This window comes from Gorilla gorilla, chromosome 7, assembly GCF_029281585.2.
Source record: "Gorilla gorilla gorilla isolate KB3781 chromosome 7, NHGRI_mGorGor1-v2.1_pri, whole genome shotgun sequence".
In the NCBI taxonomy this organism is placed as follows: domain Eukaryota; kingdom Metazoa; phylum Chordata; class Mammalia; order Primates; family Hominidae; genus Gorilla; species Gorilla gorilla.
In genome coordinates, this window is record NC_073231.2 from 104977112 (window position 1) to 105004648 (window position 27537).

At 35.8% G+C, this 27537-nt stretch overlaps 2 protein-coding genes across 36 annotated transcripts in view; one reads left to right on the plus strand and one right to left on the minus strand.

Moving 5' to 3' along the window:
• VPS13B (vacuolar protein sorting 13 homolog B) overlaps positions 1–27537 on the plus strand; it is an 869944-nt gene that overhangs the window by 141177 nt on the left and 701230 nt on the right. For all 35 annotated transcript variants that reach the window (XR_008667630.2, XM_031013639.3, XM_055348088.2 and 32 more), the window contains exons 15-16: positions 369–563; positions 13804–13928. Coding sequence is in view for 34 of the 35 variants with exons in the window: in XM_031013639.3 (XP_030869499.3) it covers positions 369–563; positions 13804–13928 (320 nt within the window). In the remaining variant the exon portion in view is untranslated. The remainder of the gene's footprint in view (positions 1–368; positions 564–13803; positions 13929–27537) is intronic.
• Positions 25197–26170, minus strand: LOC109028042 (myosin regulatory light chain 12B-like). Its single transcript, XM_019032309.4, has one exon. It carries the CDS (start codon positions 25732–25734, stop codon positions 25468–25470), a length of 267 nt encoding a protein of 88 aa, XP_018887854.1. The 5' UTR covers positions 25735–26170; the 3' UTR covers positions 25197–25467.

Consider the following 27537-nt stretch of genomic DNA (forward strand, 5'->3'; position numbering starts at 1 on the left):
AATAAAAGATGCTGACTCTTGGATATCTAGAAAACATTTTGGAATAATTAAGCTTAATAAAATATCTTCATCATACTGAGGCATGTAGTGATACTATTCCAGTTGATTGAAAAAGAAAAAAAGCTTGAGCTGAAAGGGCAGTGATAATTTTGCAAAAAATATGCATTCTTTGAAGTCTGGGACATATTTAAAATATATGGAAAGACATTTGTTATTTGGTTATGGCAAGAGAGTTCTGTAGAAAGGCATCATTTCTAGATTGATTTGATATCACTGCAAATCTGCAGATCTGAAGCTTGCATAGAGGGAATTGCAACTCAGTCACTGCTCCACTTTTAAAATATAAAGCGAACACTATTATTTTCTAGAACTCAAGTAACTTCATGAATACTACAAACTTCCAGTCTCTTCGGCCTTTGCCATCCATTCGAATATTGGTGGATAAAATTAATCTGGAACATTCAGTGCCAATGTATGCTGAACAGTTGGTGCATGTGGTCAGCAGCCTTACTCAACCTTCTGATAACCTGCTTCATTATTGTTATGTACACTGCTATCTTAAGGTACGAAAAGTGAATTTTCTTGTTTGTTAACATGGGTTTGGCTTTGGGATCATCAGATAAGTTTCTTTTTTCTTGATGTTGTAATTTCAGAGAAATAGTACTCTAAAAGGTAAGATTTAAATAAGAAATAAGATGTATTTATTCCAATAAATTAAAGTAAGTAATAAAAATATACTTATTTTAAAGATTTTTCAATTATGTGAGATTAGTAGCTTGATATTTATAAATGAATGGTTAATCATAACTTTTGAATAATTTTATTTATCATTGATGGTAATTTTTATAAGCAATGTGAAAGAACACTTAGTTTAATATGGACGCTTTGAAGACTCATGTTTTTTTGAAGGGAGCATTTGTGTGAGGCATAATGAGGCATAAAGAGGGCCTAAAACTTTTTTATGTCACCTTTATTTAGTTCATGTCAATTTATTGATGCAAGGGAAATTTATTTTAAATACAGGCATATGCCATTTTATCATGCATTACTTTATTGTACTTCATAGTAATTGTGTGTGTGTGTGTATATGTGTGTGTTTTTTTTTTTTTAACAAATTGAAGGTTTGTGGCAATCTTGCATTAAGCAAGGCTTTGGTGCCATTTTTTCAATAATATTTGCTCACTTAGTGTCTCTGTGTCATATTTTGGTAATTATCCAAATATTTCACAAGTTTTCATTATTATTTTAGCATTGTGATCTGTCATCACTGTTCTTTGATGTTGCTATTGTAACTGTTTTTCGGGCACCAAGAAGTGCACCCATTTAAGATGGTGAACTTAGTAAATGTTGTGTATGTTCTGGGTCCTCCACTGACCAGTTCCCCCTTCTCTCTCCCTTATGCTAATCCTTGAGACACAACAATATTGAAGTTAGGCCAATTAATAGCCCTACAATGGCCTGTAAATGTTCAAGTGAAAGGAAGAGTCCCATAACTCTACTTTAAATCAAAAGCTAGAAGTAATTAACCTTAATGAAGAAGGCGTGTCAAAAGCCAAGATGAGGCCAGAAAGCTAGGCCTCTTTTGCAAAACAGCCAAGTTGTGAATTCAAAGGAAAAGTCTCCAGGAAATTAAAAGTGCTACTCCAGTGAACACAGGAATGACAAGAAAGTGAAACAGCCATATTGTTGATATAAAGTTTGAGTGGTCCAGATAGCAGATCAAACCAGCTACAACATTCCCTTAAATGAAAAGCAAGGCCCTAACTCTCTTCAATTCTGTAAATGCTGAGAGACTTGAGAAAGCTGCAGAAGAAAAATTGGAAGCTGGCAGAGGTTGGTTCATGAAGTGTAAGAGAAGCCATCTCCATAACATAAAAGTGCAAGGTGAAACAGCAAGTGCTGGGATAGAAACTAGAGCAGGTTATCCATATCTAGCTCAGTTAATTGATGAAGGTGGCTACACTAAACAGATTTTCAATGTAGATGAAATAGCCTTCTCTTGGAAGAAGATACCATCTAGGACTTACATAGCTAGGGAGGAGAAGTCAATGCCTTGCTTCAAAACTTCAAAAGGCGGCCGGGCACGGTGGCTCATGCCTGTAATCCCAGCTCTTTTGGAGGCTGAGGCGGGTGGATCACAAGGTCAGGAGATCGACCAGCCTGGCCAACATGGTGAAACCCCATCTCTACTAAAGATACAAAAAAATTAGCTGGGTGTGGTGGTGTGTGCCTGTAATCTCAGCTACTCAGGAGGCTGAGGCAGGAGAATCGCCTGAACCCGGGAGGCAGAGGTTGCAGTGAGCCAAGATCAGGCTGTTGCACTCCAGCCTGGGCGACAGGACAAGACGCTGACTCTCTTGTTAGGGGCTAATGTACCTGGTGACTTTTTAAGTTGAAGATAATGCTCATCTACCATTCTGAAAATCCAAAGTGCTTTAAGAATTAGGCTAAATCTTCACTGCTCATGCTCTATAAATGGAACAACAAAGCCTCAACGACAGTACATCTGTTTATGGCATGGTTTACTAAACATTTTAAGCCTGTGGAGACCTACTGCCCAGAAAAGACTCCTCTCAAAATATTAGCGCTCACGGACAATGCTCCTGGTCACCCTACACCTGTGATGAAGATGTACAGGGAGATGCACGTTGTTTTCATGCCTGTTAACATGACATTCTTTCTGCAGCCTGTGGATCAAGAGTAATTTTGACTCTGGGGTCTTATTATTTAAGAAATATATTTTGTAAGGCTTATAGCTACCATAGATAGCCATTCTTCTGATAGACCTGGGCAAAGCAAATTGAAAACCTTTTGGAAAAGATTCATCAATCTAGATGCTATTAAGAATATTTATGATTCACAGAAGGAGGTCAAACTATTTACATTAACAAGAGTTTGGAAGAAGTTGATTTCAGTCCTCATGGATGACTTTGAGGGGTTCAAGGCTTCCATGGAGGAAGTAACTGCAGATGTAATGGAAATAGCAAGAGAACTAGAATTGGTGTCTGAAGATATGACTGAATTGCTACAATCTCATGATAAAACTTGAATGGAGGAGGAGTTGCTTCTTATGGATGAGCAAAGAAAGTGATTTCTGGAGATGGCAATTACTCCTGGGGAAGATGCTGGGAACATTGTTAAATGATTACAGAGAATTTAAAAAGTTCTATAAACTTGGTTGATAAAGCAATGGCATGGTTTGAGAGGATTGACTCCAATTTTGATAGAAGTTTTACTACTGTTAAAATGCCATCAAACCTCAATGAATCATCATTGCCTGCTGTGGAGAAATCTTTCATGAAAGGAAGAGTTAATCAGTATGGCAAACTTCATTGTTGTCTTATTTTTAGAAATTGCTGCAGCTAGCCCCACCACTTTTAGCAACCACCATCCTGATTAGTAAGGAGCCATGAACATCAAGGCAAAAAGATTATTACTTGCTGAAGGTTGAGATGGTCATTAGCATTTTTTAGCAATAAAGTACTTTTTGTAAGGGGTGAGGGCAGAGTCTTACTCTGTCACCCAGGCCGTAGTGCAGTGGCATGATCTCGGCTCACTGCAACCTCCACCTCCTGGGCTCAAGTGATTCTCCCATCTCAGTCTCCCAAGTACTGGGACCACAGGTACACATGCCCATGCTCAGCTAATTTTTTGTATTTTTGGTAAGATGGGGTTTTGCCATGTTGCCCAGGCTGGTCTCGAATTCCTGAGCTCAAGCTATCTGCCTACCTTGCTTCCCAAAGTGCTGTGATTACAGGTGTGAACCACTGTGCCCAGCCAATAAAGTGCTTTTTATTTAAGGTATATAAGTGTTTTTTTGACATAATGTTATTGCACACTTAATAGACTACAGTATAAGTGTATACATAACTTTTATTATATGTACTGGGAAACCAAAAATTATTGTGATATTTGTTGTATTGTGGTGATGTGGAACTTGCAGTATCTCCTGGGTATGTCCATCTGGTTATGTAAAGTGAATTATTTGTAGCTTTCCCCAGCTCTTTCAATTTTTAAAAAATAAGTAATACATCCAATGCAGGTATATACAAACAATAACCTCAAATGTTGAACAATACATGTTTTAGCTAAGCAAGCAGAGATGTATAGTTTAAATAGAAATAGTGTGTACACAATCAACTTCTGTTTTATGAACAAAAGAAAACTATAAAAAGTTGAATTTAAGAATCAGTACTGGCTGGGTATCGTGGCTAATGCCTGTAATCTCAGTACTTTGAGAGTCTGAGGTGGGTGGATCACTTGAGCCCAGGAGGTCGAGACCCCCCTGAGAAAAGTGGTGAAACCTCAGCTCTACAAAAAATACAAAAATTAGCCAGGCATTGTGGTTGCGTGCCAGCTACCTGGGAGGCTGAGGTGAGAGATTTGCTTGAGCCCAGGAGGTCAAGGTTGCAGTGAGCTGTGATGGCGCCACTGCACTCCAGCTTAGGCGACAGAGTGAGACCCTGTCTCAAAAAAAAAAAAAAAAAAAAAAGGTACTAAAAAAGCACTAATTTTCATGTAATGTATCAAAAGATTAGAGGACTCCACAAATAGACTCTTGGCCTAATTAGTTTATTTGAAGTTATAAAGTTTTTAAGTATTTGTGTATCTGTAACGCAAAAATAAACCAATTTCAAGATACCAGTTTTAGATCACCTGCAAGTGTACATAAATGTAAGATGTTAACATTTGACTGTTTTCAGACCATTGCAGACTAGAAGAACATGTTTTCTTGGTTGTTTTTGCAAAGCCCTTTTTCTCAAGGATGGCTCCTTTGGTGGAAGAACAACAGATCACATTGCAAAAGGGTGTGGACACAGGGAAGTGTGACTCATTGGGGCCATTATTTTAGTGATCTACCATAATGTTTTATGTTATATGGAGAGTAGCAGAAATATTTTCAAAACCTAGATATAAAGATTATAAATGTACTTTATACTTTACAATGCTTTATACTTTATAATTTTCAGATTCAATGCTTTATACTTAAGCTTTTTTATTTATTGTCACAATTAATACATAGAAGTGTACAATTTTAAAAAATATTGGTACAAATTTAATATCAGATTACAGTGTTAAGAATATTTGCTTTGTTTTTTTATGTCAATAATATATTTTATTTAACCCAATATATGCAAATATCGGTTAACATGCAGTCAACATAAAACATTGACATTCAGCTTATAGATAAATGAAGTGAGTCTCTATACTCAAGAAGGATGTTCACCAAAACCATTGGTCATCAATATAGTCACCATCTATACTGACATAAAATTTATTGGAATAGTTCTTCACGATTTCTACTTGTCAATATGTTAAAACTCACATTTCCAGTGTAATGTAAAAGTTATTTACAGTGTACTACCGATATAGTTATATTTTGGAAAAAGGGCCTTTGCTACACATGCTGTCTAGTTTTCTTTTATATTTTGGCTTGTTTGAATACAGTCATAATGGATACGTTTAATGTCTCAGGAAGTAAGGTGTTAGGCAGAATGGGAATAGCATTAATATGCGTAGGAAAACCATTCACTGGTGTTAAGTGTACTAAATCCTTTTTTTTTTTTTTTTTTTTGAGACAGAGTCTCATTCTGTCACCCAGGCTGGAGTGCAGTGGCACAATCTAGGCTCACTGCAATCTCCACTTCACAGGTTCAAGCGATTCTCCTGCCTCAGCCTCCCGAGTAGCTAGGATTACAGGTGTGCACCACCACACCCAGCTAATTTTTGTATTTTTAGTAGAGACAGGGTCTCACCATGTTGACCAGGCTGGTCTCGAACTCTTGGCCTCAAATTGATCCTCCCACCTCGACCTCCCAAAGTGCTGGGATTACAGGTGTGAGCCACTGCGCCCAGCCAAGAATACTAAATACTTTTGAAAATAAAGCCTTGACTCTTGTCTTGAATATTTCATTTCATTTTCATACTTCTACTGTGACATGGGACTTTTGAATACTTTCAGGATGTGGTAGAGAGTTTTTTTTTATATGGCTATTGTGATGTGACTCCATTTACCAGTTTGCTATAAAGTTTATAGCAGTTCATATTACTTGGGTTGATTTCAGTAGCCTTTGAGGAAGTTTTTAAAGTTTTAGTTTTATCATATTACAGTAGTACAGTAGAGGATTCGTGTGTTTGGCATTTTAGTCCATATATAATTTTCAATTAAGTACTTAAACAAATCCTTGAGTTTTAATTTTGTATACTTAACCTTGGCTGTATTGGCTATATGATGAAATTGTGTCCGGAATTGGTGGGTTCTTGGTCTCACTGACTTCAAGAATGAAGCTGCGGACCCTCGCGGTGAGTGTTACAGCTCTTAAGGTGGTGCGTCTGGAGTCTGTCCCTTCTGATGTTCAGATGTGTTTGGAGTTTCTTCCTTCTGGTGGGTTCGTGGTCTCGCTGGCTCAGGAGTGAAGCTGCAGACGTTTGCAGTGAGTGTTAACAGCTCTTAAGGCAGCGCGTCTGGAGTTGTTCGTTCCTCCCGGAGGGCTCATGGTCTCGCTGGGCTCAGGAGTGAAGTTGCAGATCTTCGCGGTGAGTGTTGCAGCTCATAAAAGCAGCGTGGACCCAAAGAGTGAGCAGTAGCAAGATTTATTGCAAAGAGTGAAAGAACAAAGCTCCCACAGTGTGGAAGGGGACCCGAGTGGGTTGCCAATGCTGGCTCGGGCAGCCTGCTTTTATTCTTTTATCTGGCCCCACCCACATCTTGCTGATTGGTAGAGCTGAGTGGCCTGTTTTGTCAGGGCGCTGATTGGTGCATTTACAATCCCTGAGCTAGATACAAAGGTTCTCCACGTCCCCATCAGATTAGTTAGATACAGAGTTTGGACACACAGGTTCTCCAAGGCCCCACCAGAGTGGCTAGATACAGAGTGTCGATTGGTGCATTCACAAACCTTGAGCTAAACACAGGGTGCTGACTGGTGTGTTTACAAACTTTGAGCTAGATACAGAGTGCCGATTGGTGTATTTACAATCCCTGAGCTAGACATAAAGGTTCTCCAAGGCCCCACCAGAGCAGCTAGATACAGAGTGACGATTGGTGCATTCACAAACCTTGAGCTAAACACAGGGTGCTGATTGGTGTATTTACAATCCCTGAGCTAGATACAAAGACTCTCCGCGTCCCCACCAGACTCAGGAGCCCAGCTGGCTTCACCTAGTGGATCCCGCACCGGGGCTGCAGGTGGAGCTGCCTGCCAGTCCTGCACCGTGCACTCGCATTCCTCAGCCCTTGGGTGGTCGATGGGACTGGGCGCCGTGGAGTAGGGGGTGGTGCTCGTTGGGGAGGCTCGGGCCGCACAGGAGCCCATGGAGTGGGTGGGAGGCTCAGGCATGGCGGGCTGCAGGTCCCGAGCCCTGCCCCGCGGGAAGGCAGCTAAGGCCCCGCGAGAAATCGAGCACAGCGCCGGTGGGCCGGCACTGTTGGGGGACCCAGTACACCCTCGGCAGCCACTGGCTGGGGTGCTAAGTCCCTCATTGCCCGGGGCCAGCAGGGCTGGCTGGCTGCTCTGAGTGCGGGGCCCACCAAGCCCACGCCCACACGGAACTCCAGCTGGCCCGCGAGCGCCGCACACAGCCCCAGTTCCCGCTCGCACCTCTCCCTCCACACCTCCCTGCAAGCTGAGGGAGTGGGCTCCAGCCTTGGCCAGCCCAGAAAGGGGCTCTCACAGTGCAGTGGGGGCTGAAGGGCTCCTCAAATGCCACCAAAATGGGAGCCCAGGCAGGGGAGGTGCCGAGAGCAAGCGAGGGCTCTGAGGACTGCCAGCATGCTGTCACCTCTCAATCCCCCCTCTAAACAGGACACCCCAATTGCTGTTGGGAATTTGGCCGTTGACTGCTCTAGCTACTTCCTGCTGGATAGGGGCGAAGAAGGAGCCCTGCAGTTGTGGTGTCCTTCAGAGGGGAACTCTCCAGGCCAGGGGAAGTGCCAGCAGGTCGGTCCAGGGGTCCTGGGTAGAAGTTGTTAGTTGAACTCATTTGGGGTTCCATTTGTAAGACCATCTGTTGCTTGATGGTCTCAATTCTAGAGGAAACAAAATTGACAAGAAGGTTAGAAATACAGGGCCCAAAGGTGAGTAACAGCAAGATGGCTGCCACAGGACCTAGAAAGGGGAGAAGCCATGTTGCCCAACTCCAGAGGTTGGTATAAGTATTTGAAAGGCATTGTCTGATTTCAGAAGCCTTTTCCTGTAAACGCCGGGCAGCATCTCGTACTATCCCTGACTGGTTAGTGTAAAAACAACACTCTTCCCCTAAAAAGGTGCAGAGTCCTCCTTTCTCAGCAGTGAGGAGGTCTAGGCCTCAGCAGTTTTGGAGAGTCACTGCTGCCAAAGAGTCTTTTTGGGATTGTAAAGTAAGGATAGATTTCGTTATTTCTTGCAAACTGTCTGAGAAGCAGATATGGGTTGAAGATCCACATAAGTAGAATATGCCTTGGCTGGGTAGATAGAAGTTTACCCTGGCTTTTAAAGGAATAGGATACACTGTTTTTTCTTTACTACTTCCATCTCTCTCTTTCTCTCTTCAACTTCTTCTTTGTCTCTTCTCTTTTTAACTCTCTCTTTAACTTTCTGTGTCTGTCCCTCTTTCTGACTCCTTTTCTTTGTCTCTGTTTCTGACTCCCTCTTTGATTTTCTGTCTCTCTGTCTCTTCCTCTCTGTCTTTTTCACTTTCTCTTTCTCTCTTCGACTTTTTCTTTCCTTTCTGCTGCCTCTGCCAGCTGCTTATGCTGCTGTTCTCCCCTCTCCTTCCCGTTTTGATGGCTTTGTCAGTGTAAGAAAATGATTCATAATTCCCACTTCAGGTAATAAAATTTACCAATTGGGAGAGTTGGCATGGATCTGTATGGAAAATATGCAGATGAAAGATTCCTTTTATTTGTAATTGACAAAATTGTATATATTTATTGTTTATAACATGTTTTGAAATATGTATACATTTTGAAATAGCTCAATTTAGCTAACATATATTATGTCACATACTATCATTTTTGTGGTGAGAACTGTTTAAATCTGCTGTCATTGATTTTTTAATAGAATACATTGCTATTTACTATAGTCTTCATGTTGTACAATAGATCTTTTAAATTTATTTCTCCTATCTAATTGAAATTTTGTATGCTTTGCCTAACATCTCTTCAACCTCCTCTCCCCGAGAGATGACACTTGCTTATGGCTTACCAATTCCTCTTTATGTATCTGGCAAACCCATCGTTTGAATATGTATGGTATTGAGTAGCTAAGAGTTTCAAGGCATCTGATATTTGAAACATATGTAGAGAATTTGGTAATGTGACTGCATTGTGTAATTTGTAGAATAGTATATAACTTTAAGGCCTTATTCATATGGATCAGCTGCAATACATACGTCAGACAGAACAAGGAGTTAGAGTAGAATCCTTTGGATTCTTTGGATCTGTTAATTTTTTACCTCAAGAAAATCCCAAGGGATTTGGAGGAAATAATGTTTTCATACACATTTTATGGTTACATAGATTGGCATATTTATTTTGGAAGTAGCAGCATGTAATACATTTGAAAGCACATCTACCTTACCACCCATTTGTTCCAATTTTCAGTGTATACCCTCCAGCAGGGGTCAGCAAAATTTTGCCTACAGGCTCAGTATATATTTTAGGCTTTGTGGACCAAGTGGCAAAATTGAGGATATTATGTAGGAACTTAAATAACAAGAGAGAGAACAAATTTTACAAATGTTGAGTTTATAATATTCAAAATGTAATAATTGAGTACAGTTTTTGGGTAATACACAGTTTTATTTTTCTTTTATTTATTTATTTTTTTGAGATCTAGTTTTGCACTGTTGCCCTGGCTGGAGTGCAATGGCACGATCTTGGCTCACTGCAACGTCCGCCTCCTGGGTTCAAGTGATTCTCCTGCCTCAGCCTCCCGAGTAGCTGGGATTACAGGCACGTGCCACCACTCCTGGCTAATTTTTTGTATTTTTAGTAGAGACGGGACTTCACTATGTTGGCCAGGCTGTTCTTGAACTCCTGAGCTCGTGATCCGCCCACCTCTGCCTCTGCCTCCCAAAGTGCTGGGATTATAGGCATGAGCCACCGTGCCTGGCCAGGTAATACAGTTTTATTAATGAGAAGAATGGAACTCTTTTTGGAGGGACAACATTTCACCTAATTGGGATTTCAACTTATTGTTCCCACCATGTTGACTATAAATGTTTATGTGTAAAAATTATTCTTTGCTTGTAGGCTATCCCGGAACAAGCAGTGTGTGGGATTTGGCCTGTAGGCTGTAGTTGGTTTTTGTTCTGTTTTCTTAGAGGTTTATTGTTTAGGAATTAACTTAACCAAGGAAGTGAAAGACTTTTGCAATAAGAACCACAAAACATACTGAAAGAAACGAAGATATACATAAATGGAAACGCATCTCATCTTCTTGAATTGGAAGACTTAATATTGTCCATGCTATCCTTTCTACACATTCAGTGCAAACTCTATTACAATTCCAATGTCTTTTTTCAGAAGTAGAAAAACTCATCCTAAAATTCATATGGACTCTCAAGGGACCCCAAATAACCAAAACGATCTTGAAAAAGAACAAAGCTGAAGGACTTACTCTTACTGATTCCAGAAGCTACTACAGAGCTATAGTAATCAAAACAGTGTGGTCTGTTGTAAACACAGACATATAGACCCGTAGAAAAGAATGCAGTGCCCAGCAATAAACCATTGTGAGAAAGATTGTTTATTTTTCTTTAAGAATAAATAGAGAATCAGCCATTCCTTTTTAGGTGAAGAGAAGGAGGAAATAGAGGGAGGAAGGAAGGTTGGGTGAAATTTTGAGTTAATAGATGATCTACATCAAATGAAGCATCATATCCTTGTTACATCAATATATAATTTCAAAGATGTCCCTAATCCTTTTGGACTTCATTTTTCCTGCATGTAAAATGAGATGATTGAGTTAAATAATCTCTAAGCAGTTTGAGCTCTAAAATTCTTTGGTTGATTTTGATTTCATTCTTTTCCCCTGAAGAGTTTTTCCTCACAAGGTGTTCATTATTATGCTGTACAACCCTAGTTATTATTATTCTTTCTTCAGTTTTTATGTGTTTCAGTGTATTATTGCATACATACCAACTTTTAAAATGAAAGAAATGCTTATTTGTTCCTTTAGTGAAGGGACAAATCTTTATGATGCTGATTATACTATTATACCATGTGTTTTATAATGGCAGTAACAAAAATTATTTATTGTATATCATAATTATAATGTTTTTATTGCCATTTACAATTAGAATGTGCTTTTTATACTTTTGTCTTTTTAAAATAGCAAATTCTAATTTATGATAATTTTTGGCAAAATCTTACAGAAGTAAGTTGCCATATAATGTTTCTAAATCCATTACAATTTCTTCTATTTGAGATGTTAATTCAAGAACATTTGTTGTAAAATGTTAAAATCTTGATGATGTATTTATTTTTGTTATTTACTAATTGGGATTTTTAAAAACAGGTGGCAATACATGTTTAACTTTTTATTTAATGAGATGTGTAAGTCCTCTTATTCAACTTTACAATTTCCTTTAGCTAAAATTTCTACTGGTAGTTATACTTACTGTTTCATACATTTTTTTGATCCAGATTATTAGTTTGCAACATTTACCAAACCAGTTTTTGAATATGTGAACTATCCTTCATGAAAGCAACTTCAGTTTACACTGCTGGTTCTGCTTTTTCCAGATTAAGTATTTATAGTCTTGGTCAAGGGATGTTGACAAATTATTAGCTTATATAGGTTTTGTAAATCTATGTATCTGATTGCTGTAATTTAAAAGAGTTTAGAAATTTATTTTTAAATAGTTCTTTTTGATTTGGGGATAATAGAGGAAGCAAAATATGACTCATAATAATTTGGCAATATTTAGAAGGTAACTTCTTTGTCCAGTAGGTCCTGTTTTATTGTAATTTTCACCTGGTTGAATGTTTTCTTAGAAGCATCTCTAGGCAACACAAAAATATAATAAAGACTTTTTAAAAAATGACAGAATAGTATGCAGTTTCCCCAAAGCCCTTTGCAATTCTGCAGACAACCAGCAGGGGATCTCGTCTACACCCAATTTCCTTCTGAGTACAGTTGGTAGATAGTGTCTGTGATTATAATGTTGGGGCATTTAATGGAAAATTCGACAGTGGCTTTGAGAGAGTTCTTAGTTGAGCATAGGTAATATGATGTGATAAAATATTATCTTTATTCATAACTCAAAATATTTGGCAGTTGGATATTGTTTTAAAAATGTTTTGTATTGTTATAATAATAACTGTAAATTCCAGAATCCTTTGAATATTTGGCCTTTATGAGGAAATAAGAAATCCTGAAATTGTACAGAAACCAGCGCAGTACTTTGCATACATTGTTGCTCAGAACAGGTCTTCAAAAAGAATGAATGTGAAATATCTTAATTTTAAGTTATGATTTTAAGTAATCATTTCAGTATTAGAAACGTATATTTTTCTCAATTCTGTACTTCTTGTCTATTGGTTAATAGCAGGTTATAGGTGCTGATGGGTGCATCACTTTTATTTTCCTTGATAGTAATTACATAAGTAGGTTCTTTGAAATGCAGTTTTCCTTGAAAATGTAATTTTAAAAAATGTTTTATTTCTAAAGCATTGTTTTGTTCACTCAAAACTGAGTGTATAAGAAATAATTTGACATTGTCGATTTGATGAATGTTAGGAGTATAAAAGCTTTTTGAAACTATTTGGAAGTAGCTTAATACTTTTAAAGAAATTGATAATTATTTTATGCTCATTAAATAGTATTTTGAAATCAGTTATGAAGAAATTCTAAACATATTTTATTATAGAACTTCACAGTTGATATTAATTCTACAGCTATGGAAGTCAGTGCTTTATAAACCCAAGGGATAAAAAACAGTAACTAAAGATAAATGTTGAGATTAAGCTACTTTTACATATACTGGAAAACAGTAACTCTTTGTTTTGTATCCATGTGTGTATTTCCACTCTGAGGTGTTTATCTTTTGTTGTTTTACAAATAATTGAAGCAGAAATATCATCAGTTCTCTACAGGATTTCATGTAACATGTGATGTTATGTTGTTTCTTTCTATTATGACAAATATAGTATCCAGGAATTTCAGGGATTGCTTATAAAATTTTGTAGTATGGTCTGCTTGCTTTAAGCATAAACATGCTTGTACATATGAAGAGTAATTTATGCCATGTACCAAATTTCCTGGGGTTTAAAACCTCAATCCCACAATTATTTTCACAAAAGAAAATAGAAAGAAATAACATTTTAGGATATTTTTCGATATCCTTTTTGTATGTACATTATACAAATTGAAGACAAAATATATTTTTAAACAGTTTTTCTTGCAGTTAATGTTATTTTAGTCATAAAATATTAACATTAATTTATAAAATTTGTAGTTTACTGTGTAGAAAATGCAGTCAGCGGTTTATATTTATGGAAAAATGTATATTTTAGCAGATAATAAAACACTACCTGAGGAGTATGTATACAAATAAAATGTGAAACTTAAAAAAATTTGTCAAAAGAGCAGTGATCTTTCAGGGATGTGAAATAAATACTGTATATTTAAGTTTCTTAATTTTGACCTACTGTCAAATTGTATAGAAGAAAATGTTGATCGTTTGGGAAGTGGAAAAAGACTTTGGAACATATTTAGTGTGCAGCTGTTGTAAAGCAAATTGAAACTGACGTATTTCATCCTGTGCTTATTAAAACTTTGTCTGTGTGAACACTTGCATCTTTTCTTTTTGTTTTAGATATTTGGTTTCCAGGCAGGACTGACGTCTTTGGATTGCAGTGGATCTTACTGCTTACCTGTACCAATTATTCCCTCTTTCAGCGCTGCTCTTTATGGGAAACTTCTGAAACTCCCCACATGCTGGTAAGTCTTACATGTTAAAATGTGATTTATGTTAATTTCCATTTATTAGGAGGGGAAAAAACCCCAAATGTATCTGTCTTATGCCCATGCTAGTTTTATACAAAACTTTAGAAAAAAAATCTAAACATGTACTTTTACTGAGACACTAAAAGTCTTTTTTAAGTGTCTGAAATCTGTTAGTTCATTGTGTCTTTTGTGATAGCAGTAACTGTTATTAGGGTAATAACTGTTAATTCATGTTGGATGTGTGTAAAATACTACTTGAGATTATAATAGGAACTGTAAGAGCAAGTGCCTTTTTTTCAAGAGTGGGTATAAAGATTTTAAAAAGTTATAAATTAATATTCAAGACCAAAGTATTTATCTATTAAATAATAATTTCATATATATTCATACTCACTGACAAAAGTATACCCATTATGTAGAGTTAGAATGTATTTACATGTCTAGTAGCTATATTTTATAAGAAATTGATTGTAGCCCTCACCATTTTCATTCCGAATTGAATGCTATATTTGGAGGTCACATTTCCTTAAATTCGGAGAGATTTACAGAAAGAAAGCCAGTAGTTACCAGTTATAAATTTTTAGTTTAAAGGAATGCTTTTAATATATTGTTTAAATATATAAAATAATGTTTAAATATATGAAATTAATTTTTAGTGAACCATTTTTCCAATTTAAAATGTGATTTAGAATATGTCTTTTGTATTCTCATTCTAATTAGTAAGCTTATTTTTGCAGGATAGTTTTTCTATTAGTTTTTTACTAAAAATGACATAACCTTTAGAAAATTAACATTAATTTCTTATCTAAAATACTTCAGCTGCTAAAAATTTGTTTCTTTAATAATATATAACTTTTAAAATGAAATTATAAAATAATTGCTCATATTTTCAAGAAACTTTGCCTGCTGATACAGAAAATTTTTTTAAAAGTTGTAGTTAAGTCTTAGTACCAATTCCTCTATAAAGTGAAACCATTATTAAATTATTATTCTTAATTTCTAGTGATAAATTTCATTTTGTCCTTACTCCTCCATACCTCTCACATGTCATTTATTATGTTATATAGAGATAGATTTAACTTTTTATTAGCATACATGGTATGTTGCATTTGAGTCAAGTTTTATATTCTGATCTATTAAGAAATAAACTGGGATATGTCACAGTTGATATGGTGATATCAATTTTAATAGGTATTTGTGAAAATTATTTTCTCTGTTATGTGCTGATTAATTTATCATTTCTAGGACCGAAATAGTTTTATTGCAAACAGTGCAATTTACTATAGAAAATTCTTAATTTCTTTAACAAAGTCCACATTTTCCAAAATCATTATAGCCTTTATATAAAATCAATATTGAAATAAGTAAGGCTTATTTGAAGGATACAAAGAGGGTATTATGAATACTGTCAAATGTTACTTAAAATATGCCTGCAGACATCTAGAAATAATATTCCAATTAAATACTGAAAGCGTGAGATCACAGAATGCCAATATTTTTTGGATGTGTTTTGCTTTTTTGTAGTTAAGACTACTTCTATGTTATTTCAGTGATATTTTTGCTATGCTTTATGGAAGTATATTGATTTGAAATATTTCTTGAAATTTTCTTAATAAATGTAAAAAAAAACTTTAGTAACTGTAACTTTAAAATAAAGACAAAACTTAATAAATTGAGATATTGGTTGGTTTTAGTGCAGTTTGAATTCAGTAAAATACTGCTTAAGCAGTATGTCCTATAAGTTTAAAGAAAGCAGTTTCCCTGGGACGTCAGAGATAGCTGATGAGATGAGGTCCTGTTAGAATTGGACATTAGTGGATGAGACAGATATCCATGTATCTATCACTGCATACAGTGGGCGAAGAATTTGGACAGTTACTCTACCTTAGACTTGTCCATGAGCAATGATATCTAAGTGTTTTAATATGAACACTTAAAAATAGTTAAATCAGTTAATCAAATATTCATTCGTCCCATTTCTTCATGTTCATGTTTGTTAAAGTCTAACTAAAATATAGTCTCAAATTCACTTTGTCCTATAATTGAGGGTTCAAATGTGTGATTCTATTTGTAGAGAAATATATGCAACATATTTTGGAAGTTTGGAGTATAGAAATAGTATATTGGCTTAGAAAGTCATGGAAAACATGGAGGGGTAATTTTTAAGCAGGCTATTGAGGAATGGATATAATCTGAAAGAGCATACTATATTGTTTTATACAGTCTTAGGTACCTAGTTAAAGTTCATGACAGTCCTGTGAGATAAGATGATATTCTCTCTTATAAACTCTTTCTAATTTTCAGAGAGGTTAAATAAGTTGTCCAAAGTCACACACTGGCCTCACAAGATTTTCGTGGAGGATTGTCTGATTTGAACATCTTTGATTGTTTTATTACTTGAAGGAGCGAAGGGGACATATATAATCTTCTGTTAATCAGTTTTGAAGGCCCAGTATGCTTTTTGCCTATAGTTAAACTAAATTTCCATGGAACGAAAGGCTAGCTAATAAATCTGAACTCTGCTAGTATTAGTTAATAGTATGTAGATATTATTGTAATTCTGATCTTAAAATGATGGATATTAACATTAGGTGGAATCTTAGACATTATCCCAATTACTGAGTCTTTATGACATACTTTTGGTTTATAGCCATCTGTCTACTGCTTGAACATTTTATTCAAGGATGTTAGCTACTTTCTGGGCCAACCATTATTGGGCAGCTCTAAATTTCTTTCTTTTATTTAATCAAAGTTTGCTTTTATGAGAAGTTTATACTTGGATTTCTGCCTACGAATAATGTTTCTTCTCTGATATAATTATTACTTATATATATCATGAGGCATTTTCATTCTCAGAGAAATGTGTGAAAACACATATTTCTTTTTAAGATTGAGGGACTTCTAAGTTCCCATTTTTTACTTAGCACAGTGCCAATTGTTGATTTTAACTAGTGAAGTTATTGAACAGATCATTTGCAGGGGAAAAATGCTTCTGTGAAATCTTTGAGTTCAGTGTTAATTAGAAGTTACAGGACTTGGTGCTGGTAGGCTGGTGGTATTGATGTGGTGTGTGAAGGGCAGGTGAGGCAGATACTGATCCTTTTGCCTCCCTGGAAGTGAAACTGAAGGCATCATTTGCCCCAGCTCAGAATGACACCAGGGTAAATTCTTTTAGTTTTAATGGATACTGGGACCTTCAAGTCTAAAAAAAATTGCCAGTAATACTTATTATCAACAGAATAAGTAACCTTCCAGGGCTTAAAATGATGTGTATTCAACTGCCCTGTTCTTCATAATACCACAGTTTGAGGCCTCAAGAAGCTATACTTGAGTGTTTTTAATGAACCTGGAGATGGATCTTCCTTCCAAAACTGTGTTCATCAGTCTGGTTTTGTGATTAATATTCCCTTTAACTAAATGCCTTAAAACTACTAAGCCTTAAATGGGATGTTAGTTCTCTTATCTCCACCTGATAGGTGTTAGACTGATTTTTCAGCTTTGGTTCTGCCATCTAAGATGTGCTTTTATGGGATGTTTTGAACAAAAAAGAAACATTAACATCTGTTACAATCTTCTCATTTCAAAGATGGGAAAACTGAGTTCCAGAGAGGTCAAATTTCTTGCCTAAGACCACACAGTTAATTAATATCAGTGCCTCAATTTGATCCTCTCCTTCTTGATTCAAGGCTTGATCAACTGTACCATTTTGCTTAAAACAATTGCTATTACTATTTCAAAAAATAACTATTTTTAAATGTAAAATTCAGTAGCATTAAGTACATTCACATTGTTGTGCAGTAGTGCCACCATTCAACTTTCTGTCTCTATAAATTTGACTATTCTAGGTACCTCACTGAAATGGAATCATTCCATATTTGTCATTTGTGTCTGGCTTATTTCACATAGCATAATGTTTTCAAGATTAATCCGTGTTGCAGCATGTAGCAGAATTTCCTTCCTTATTCATTCATTTGTAAGACTGAATTTTGTGTACTCATTTTATGTATATGCCACATTTTGTTTACCCATTTATCCATTGACAAATACCTCTCACCTTTTAGCTATTGTGAATGATGCTGCTTTGAACATGCATGTACAAATATCTGTTTGAGTCTCTGCTTTCAGTTATTTTGAGTATATACCTAGAAGTGGAATTGCTGTATCATATGGTAATTCTATGTTTTTGAGAGCTGCCATACTGATTTTCACACCGCTTTACACCTGCAACAGTGATGCCAAAAGGTTCCAATTTCTCCATATTTTCATCAACACTTATTATTTTCTGTTTTTTGATAATAGCTATCGTAACAAATATGAGGTGATATCTCATTGTGGTTTTAATTTGCATTTTCCTAATGATTAGGAATGTTGACCATCTTTTCATGTCCTATCCAAGTCCTTTGCTCATTTTTAATTAGTTTTTTTTCCTTGAGGTGTAGAAGTTCTTTATGTGTTGTGTAAATTAATCCCTTATCAGATATATGATTTGCAAGTATTTTCTTCCACTGTGTGGAACCACATTGCAGGGTCCTGGCTGGAGATGCATCAATAAACAAAATAGGCAAGTTATTTCCCCTCATGGCAATAGAGAATAAACATTCTCTTAATTAAGGGAATTTTAAGGAGAGAAAAATTGCTCCATGTAGATTGTCTTTTACAATTGAATCATAAAATCGTCCTTTTTGCTGTACTGAGCCTTGAAAGGAGGTGTTTAAATAGTTCTTGATAGCATAACACTTTTGGATTACTTAACATTTTTCTATTTATTATTTATGTTTCAATGAATGCAGCATTTTTACTTTTTCTTAATGATTCATGTTTGAACTGAAAACCATCGAATTAGGAGTAGAGCAAACAGTGATAGGAATTGAAATATAGATTCTTGCAGATAAATGAAAAAACCCATTGGATAAATTAAATATATTTTTTATTTACCAGCTCTGAAAACATTCTTCAGTTATTGTTGAATGATGTTGTAGGGTGCATTTGATGATTCAGGACTTAATGCAAGCTTTTCTAAAAACTTGATTTCTCATCAAGTATTTTAACATGTACAGTTTGAACAACATGGGCGTGAACTGTGTGGGTTCAGTTTCTTTCAATAACTATATTGGAAAATTTTTTTGAGATTTGTAACAATTTGAAAATTTGCAGATGAACCATTTAGCCTAGAAATATCAAAATAATGAAGAAAAAGGTATGTTATGAATGCATACAATTTATGTGGATTTTGTATATTTTATTATTTACTACCATGCAATATACAAAAATTTATTATAAAAAGTTAAAATTTGGCCAGGAATGGTGGCTCACGCCTCTAATTCCAGCGCTTTGGGAGGCCAAGGTGGGAGGATTCCTTGAGCCCAAGAGTTCCAGACCCCATTTCTAGAAAAATAAAAAGGTAACCAGGCATGGTGGCATGTGCCTATAGTCTCAGCTGTTTGGGAGGCTGAGGTGGGAGGATCACTTGCACTCGGGAGATAGAGGCTGCAGTGAGCCATGATCATGCCACTGCTCTCCAGCCTGAGTGACAGAGCGAGACCCTGTCTGTTTCAAACCCCAAAACCAAAAAGGTAAAATTTGTTAAAACTTATGCACACAAATGCTTAGGGACCACACATGGCACCATTCAGAGCTGATAGAAATGTAAACAAACATAAAGATGCAGTATTAAATCATAACTGCATAAAGTTAATTGTAGTACTACATGGTGTACTACTATAATAATTTCGTAGCCACCTTTTGTTGCTACTGCGGTGAGCTTTTGTGTTGTATCTGCTTAAAATGCTGTGTGATGGTAAGCATCTCCATGTGAGCAGTCCCTGAGCAGTTCCTCTCTACAGTATGACTGTGTATTGCAATAGAAGGTGATCTGTCACAGTTCTCACATATTTGTCATTGGGCTTAGTGCAATACTGTAAAATACTATAAACTTTTTTTTTTTTTTGAGACGAAGTCTTGGTCTGTTGCCCAGGCTGGAATACAGTGGCATGATCTTGGCTCACTAGCCTCTGCCTCCTGGGCTGAAGTGATTCTCGTTCCTCAACCTCCTGAGTAGCTGGGATTACAGGTGCTTGTGCCACCACACCCAGCTAATTTTTGTATTTTTAGTAGGGACGAGGTTTCATCTTGTTGGCTAGGCTGGTCTTGAACTCCTGGCCTCAAGTGATCTGGCCACCTTGGCCTCCCAAAGTGCTGGGATTACAGGCGTGAACCACCGCACCCAGCCCTGTAAACCTTGAATAACACCACAGGGTCCACACAGAGTGATTCTGGAAGTGGTTCCAAGAAGCAGAAAAAAGCCATGATGCTATAAGACAAAGTTGAGTTGCTTGATATGTACCACAGATTGAATTCTGCAGCTTCAGTTGCCTGCCCTTTCAAGAAAGATAAATTCAGCATAAGGACTATTGTAAAAAAATAAAAAATAAAAGGAAATCTGTGAAACCATTGCTTCAGTTTTGCCGGCTAGCGCAAACACTTTTCACTTATTGTGAAATACCTTTTTATTTTGTATTGAAAATGCAGCTTTTATGTGGGTGCAGGATTGCTATAAGAAAGGAATACTAGAGACTCTAATATGATTTGAGAAAAAGTGAAGTCATTATGTGACAACTTAAAGCAAAAAGAAGATGAAGGATCTGAAGGTGAAGAATTTAATGCCAGCAGATAATGGTTTGACAATTTTAGAAAGAGGTTTGGCTTAAAAAATTTCAAGAGAACAGGAGAAGTACTTTCTGCTACCAAGAAACTCATATTAGTCAGCAGATGAGTTTCCTAGGTGCCATTAAGGAAATTATTGAGGAGAAAGGATATCTGCCTGAACAGATTTTAAGTGCAGATGAAAGTGCCCTATTCTGGAAAAAAATGCCACCAAGGACATTTATTAGCAAGGAAGTGATGAGTGCTCACAGACCTGTGCCAGATGATAAGAAGTAGGAGAAGCAGTGCCAGAAAACAAATTGACATTGTACAGTCTGGCAGAAGGGTTCCAGTTATTCAAGATTGCCTTTGACTTTTTTTTATGACATGGACCATCCTATGATAGGGGCACTGCATTATGTGAAATAAATTTCTTGGAAAGATTGACCAGTCTTTGTATATGTTAATGGTCTTGCCAATTTCTGTTTTTCCTTATATTTTTGGTTGTGATTTGATAATATGTTTAGATAAATAACTTGTCAAAAAATACATACATTTATAGTTTTTAAAACATGGCCTATGTGTATGAAATTAAAAGGATATAAAAAGCACAATTATGGGTAAATAGTATGTATCTTTATATTAGATTTTTTCCCTTTAATTTTTTTAGAAAGGGCACAAAGAGCATTTGACATATGTTAACAAGCAAGAGAGTGTTGGTCCAATGAGAACAGAAAGTTTCCTTTGATTGTGATTTTGGAAAATTTGATATTTTCCACATGGAATTTTATGGTCAGTTGGGTGTGAAGTTGTATAGGCAAATATGGTCCATTTCCAATTCCCTAGTTTAATGTTTTAAACTTAGTAAAATAGTTTGTTTAGTGGTGTCCAAATGAGCATTTACAACTCATTCTTAGTTTATTGCCTTTAAATTTGATTTTGGGTTATTGGAGAATATTTGTACATGACCTATATCTATGTCAGAATAATTATATTGACTTTTCCTCAGTATTTGGCTTTGCCTGTGCACAGCAGTGGGAAAATATTATCCTGTGACAACATTCTATTCTAGTGACAGCATTTTAAAAAATATATCTGTGTTTCATTATTTTTGTGAGGGAGAGTGAAAGTCAGTAGTATTCTTTGAGTTCAAAAGAACTCTAAGTTGTTAATGTACTTTTTTTTAAAGCAAAATGGCTTGGTTAGTAATTATTAAATTTAGCCTAGGTTTTCTTTTTATGACTACCTTTAAATTTTTTTCTTAACTGTGTTTTGATGATTTAATTTCTTTTTAATATATTAACTTGAAATGTAAGAACAAATAATCATTGGCGGTTCCCATATTCAAAAGATCAGATAGTGCTTAGGTTAGTGACAGAAGAAAATTTCTAATAATAGCATCATAATCCCGTTGTATAGCATTTTGTACTTAACTAAGTTTCACTGCATACAGGAAGTTTTTTGATACTCACAACCAACCTTTGAAATAAACAGGTTAGGTATCCTTATTTCTATTTTATAGATCTGGAAATGGAGGATTAGGGAAAGTGATATGGTAGACCTAGAGAGAGAAAATCGCTTGCATTGGACATCTTTTATTTATTTTATTTTATTTTATTTTTTATTTTATTTTATATTTTATTTTATTTTAATTTTTCTATATTTTGAGACAGAGTCTTGTTCTGTCACCCAGGCTGGAGTGTAGTGGCACGATCTTGACTCACTGCAACCTCTATCTCCTGGGTTCAAGCGATTCTCCTGCCTCAGCCTCCCAAGTAGCTGTAATTACAGGTGTGTGCCACGACACCTGGCTAATTTTTGTATTTTTAGTAGAGATGGGGTTTCCGCATGTTGGCCAGGCTGGTCTTGAACTCCTAACCTCAAGTGAGCCACCTGCCTCGGCCTCCCAAAGTGCAGGGATTACAGGTGTGAGCCACTGCGCCCGCCCTAGACATCTTTTGATTAATTGATGTTGGAACTATCAATAGCATGTTGATTAATAGCTATTAATAGCAGGTTCTAGATAAGAACTTTGTATTCTTCATTATGACTTATAACTTAAAAAATACTGCCAGCTTCTTAGAAGAATCTGTTAATACTTAGCATTGTTCAGATTTCAACTGACTAATGAGTCATTTATTCATTAAAAAAAAATTTTGGTGCCTATCATGTTAAAACTGTTGTGTTGTAGGCCTTGGAGTGTGAATACCACTTGGTCTTTGTGTTTCCTTTCTTGATACTTCAAGAATTTAGACAGGTGTTCTTAAATACTGGCTAACTCATACATCTGCAGCCAAGTTTGTTTGTTTGTTTGGCTTGTTTTTGGAAGATCTAATTATGACCTCTTTACTAGAATACTTTGCTTCTTACAATTTATATGGTAAAGTTTAAAAGCTTTAAAATATTCTTTGATGCCCTCTATGGTCTGGCCCCTGCTTGGCTTTCTACACTCATCTGAAACATCCTCCTCTCTGTCCCCTCCTTCTTGCTTTTAAAAATTTTCTCTCCTTTTACCAAATTGTTCACTATTAGTGTTTTACTATTCTGTATCCTAAATAACTGTAACTGACTCCAGATGCTAGTCCAATTGATACTTTTTCTGACCTGGTCACACCCCCTCTAAAATATGCTTTAAAATATGAGATAATGTTCTTGTTTTTCATTGTACTTTTCATAGAAGTGATTTTACACTGCTTTGTGTGATTATTTAATAGCCTTTCCCACTCGTTTTATTTTAAGCTCCATAAGAAACATCTCTTTTTCTGTGGGGCACATTTATCTTGAAAACCTCGCATCTGTTGTAGACATGAGTAAATATTTATTGGCATGCATCTGGCTGTTTCTTTAACAATTTCAATTTTTTTTTTGGTTTTCTGATTTATGAGGTTTTAGATTGTATGCTTTTTGACAATCAAGTTCTATCTCCTATTAGCTCACATTATACATGCAAAACTTACTCTTGGCCAAAGTGAAAATCAGTGATGTTAATTACTTAAATTAAACTAAAATTTTAGTGACTTTTCCTATTCAGAGTTCTCAAGGTAATATTTGAAAGTTATTAATTACATATATAAAATATATTGTATAAGCACACTTCATCTTCTTTTTTTCCTGAGCAGTTACATTCTTATTTTAAGTAGATGAATTGTCTGTTTTAAATTAACTTGTCTAGAAGATGAGATAATGTAGAGGCATCTTACTTCTTTTGTATTTTGTTTGTTTGCTACCACACATCAGTTAACCATTATTTAAGCTGTTCCATATTCCGTAGTACTAGCACCACTTTTTGGCTCATATCGAGCAAGTATAGTATATAGGCCATTCCCTCCAGAGACTTACAACTCATGCTGCAACTCATTTATAAATATTTATTGGGTCCATGGTATAATTCCAGTCATCATTCTACATGCTGGGAATGCAGTGGTAAACAAAATAGTCCTTGTCTCTGTTTCATGGAGCCAATATTCTGAAGAGGTAGAGCCAACACTCCATTAAGACAAATACATGCATTTCAGATAATGGTGAGTAATAAGAAAAATTATGGCCAATGGGATAGAAAATGAATGTTTTGGGGAGTTTATTTGTCTAAAATGGTCAGGGAAGTTCTCTTACATGGATGTGACTTTTGACTCCAACCTAAATGACCAGTCAATGGCAGCCATACAAAGATTTTGGGAAATTGTGTTGCAAGTGTTGGGAGTAGCTGGTGCAGGTCTCAAGGTAGAAATAGATATAGTTCATATGAAGGACAGATAGAAGTCAAGTGTGACTGCAACATAGTAAAGGGAGATAGATAAGAGATTAAATTGGAGAGGTGGTCTATTCACAAATAAACAATTTTTAGCCTTAATAGTAGAGAAATAAAGATTTAAACAATGTAGAATTAACCATCTTTTTTGTGTACTGTTAAATGAATATAATATTCAGAATGTTAAGGGTTGCGCCACCAGTGGTGGAAATTTAATATGACGGATCCTTACAACTTTTCTGCTGTACAGCTTGACTATATCCATCAAAATCTGTAAGCATGAATATCTTTTACTCAGCATGTCCATTTTTAGGAGTTTGTCCTTAGATATAATTAAGCGAATGACCAATAATTAGTTATGATAAAATGGAAAAATGTAAATAGCAAATAATGAAAAACAGGTTGTATAAATTATGTTACACTCATACCAGTTAGCAATATGTAGAATAGCCATTAAAATTGTGTTGTAGAATATGTTTATTGGTATAGAAATGTTCTCATGATAAATATTGAGTGAAAAAAGTTCACAGAACAGAGGATACAGAGTTAGTCTATTAATGTGAACAAAAAATATGCTTGCACAGGTAAAAAGGCTGGGCTATTGCTAAACTGCTTGTGATGGTGTTATGTGGGTGGTAGGTAACGTGTGGTTTATGTATTATAGTGGTTAGGAGCATGGACCTCAGAACTGGATTTCTTGCATTTAAATATAGGCTCTGCCACTTCCTAGCCTTGTGGCTGAGAAAGTCTTTGTGTCTGAGTTTCCTCATTTGTAAAAGGGGCAATTCTTAATTCTTACCTTCGAGTTATTTTGAGGCTTCAATGAGTTAACAAATATGAGCTGCTTTGAATAGTGCCTGACACATAACAAGTTCTTTTTTTTTTTTTTTTTTTTTTGGGCTTTCACATTTGTTGATTTTTATTCTCGATCTCTTTTTCAATACAATTTGCACCCTCATCCCCATTTCCAGTCTGATTATACAAGTGCTAAGTGGCAGAAAGTTCTGGAATAAATACATCAAAAAGAAGAGGCAAAGCTGTGAAATTAAGTTGCATGCAACAGGTTCTATGAGGGTGGGGGAAGTGTCTGAGAAATAAAAGTGAGTAAGACAATGTAACTGGAAGATTTTAGTTAAAGTTCTTTCAGTCATCTTTGTCTTTGGCTCCATGTTTCAGGATGGGGGTGAACTCGATGTAATTGAAATTCCCCTTTTTGTCAATAGGTGCTTCTCTGTACAGCTCATCCACTTCCTCATCTGTAAACCGATCCCCCATGGTTGTCAGCAGCTCTCTTAGGTAATCTTCCTGAATGGTGCCTGTTGCTTCTTCATCAAAGCAAGCAAAGGCGTTTCTGATGACATCTTCAGGATCTGTGCCATTTAACTTCTCACCAAACATGGTCAGGAACATGGTGAAATTGATGGGCCCTGGGGCCTCAAACAAGTTCTTTATGCAAGTTAGCTGTGATTATTACTATTGCATATTTACTTTTTTCTGACTTTTTTCAGTGAACACACATTTATAAAATTGATGGGTCACCTTTCTCTCAAAGATTGTATAAAGTTTTATTTGACATGCCTAAAAAGGAAAAGTTTGTTTTTAATCACATGTATTAATATAATAGGTATAATCTATTAATAAATTTATAAACTTCTATAAAGCAGTTAAGAAAATAAACTGAGGAACAGACTGAGTAAAAAGATGCACAAAACATCTGAAAAAATTATTGTATACAGAATATATGAAAATATCCTACAGTTGAATAAGAAAAAAGACAACCAATTAAAAAATGGGCAAAAGACTTGAACAGACATTTCACAAAGGAAGGGTCACCAAATACATAAAAAAGAACCCAACAACTATACATAAGGGAATTGCAGATTAAAACCACATTGAGAATGATCATAACAGCTTTATTCAAAATAATCCCAAACTGAAATAACCCTGGAGATTAAATAAATTGTGGTATATTTAAACAACAAATACCACTCATCAATAAAAAATAATGAACTACTGATATATACAGTTGTGTTTCCTGAGTGAAAAGAACTGGGCACAACAGAAACATGGTATGATTCTATTTATATGAATTTCTGGAACAGGCAAAATTAATCTGTAGTGGAAAAAAGTCTAAATTGCCTTTGGGAGGATGAAGGAGGAAGGATTGATTGGGAAGAACACAGGGAATTTTCTGGGGAGATGGTGATTTCAGTATCTTTTTGGGGTGAGGGTTATAACACAGTTATGAGTATTTGTCAAGATCCATGAAATTCTACAGTTTTTAGAATATATAAAAAGAATACAAAATTCTTTTTATATTTTACTGTTTGTAAATTTTACCTAAAGGAAAAAGGACTTAGAACAAAATTGAAATCTGTTTGCTTTTTTGCAGTGAAATGAGTTAGCAACTAATGATATGAGTTAAGCAATTCTTAAAGCACTTTCTGTGTATTCTAGGCTTGACTAAATAAGTAGGCTTATTCAGAGTAATGGTATCCAGGTTTTTCACCTGTGGAGAAGGAGTTACAAATATGTTAAAGAGAAAGTCTATATTTATTTATCTTTTTATTTCTTCTTTGAGACGGAGTCTTGCTCTGTCACACAGGCTGGAGTGCAGTGGTGCAGTCTCGGCTCACTACAACCTCTTTCTCCCAGGTTCAAGAGATTCCCCTTTCTCAGCCTTCTGAGTAGTTGGGATTACAGGAACCCACCCCCATGTCTGGCTAATTTTTGTATTTTTAGTAGAGACTGGGTTTCGGGTTTCATTATGTTGGTCAGACTCGAACTCCTGACCTCAGGTGATCCGCCTACCTCGGCCTCCCAAAGTGCTGGGATTGCAGGCGTGAGCCACCGCACCTGGCTGTGGAAGACTATATTTAATGGTAGGCCGTCATGGAAAAAAAAGAGGAGGAAGACTATAATTCACCTTGGTATTGTATTTGAATTGGAGGTATCAGAATGAACTCATGGTTTTTAATACAAAGGTATGTCACATTTACACCTTTTTGTTCATATTGTTGCCATTTTCTTCTTATTTAACATCAGTACTTTTGTTGAATTTAGACACTAGGTTGAGACATTATGCCCCACTGCTGCTCTATTGACGGTATATTGAAGTTTATATAGGTTAATGGGGTTTTTGTTTGTTTTTCTTTTTTTTGAAGAATCTTTTCTTTGCATGAAATTTTACTCTGGAGATTAATATGTAAAAGG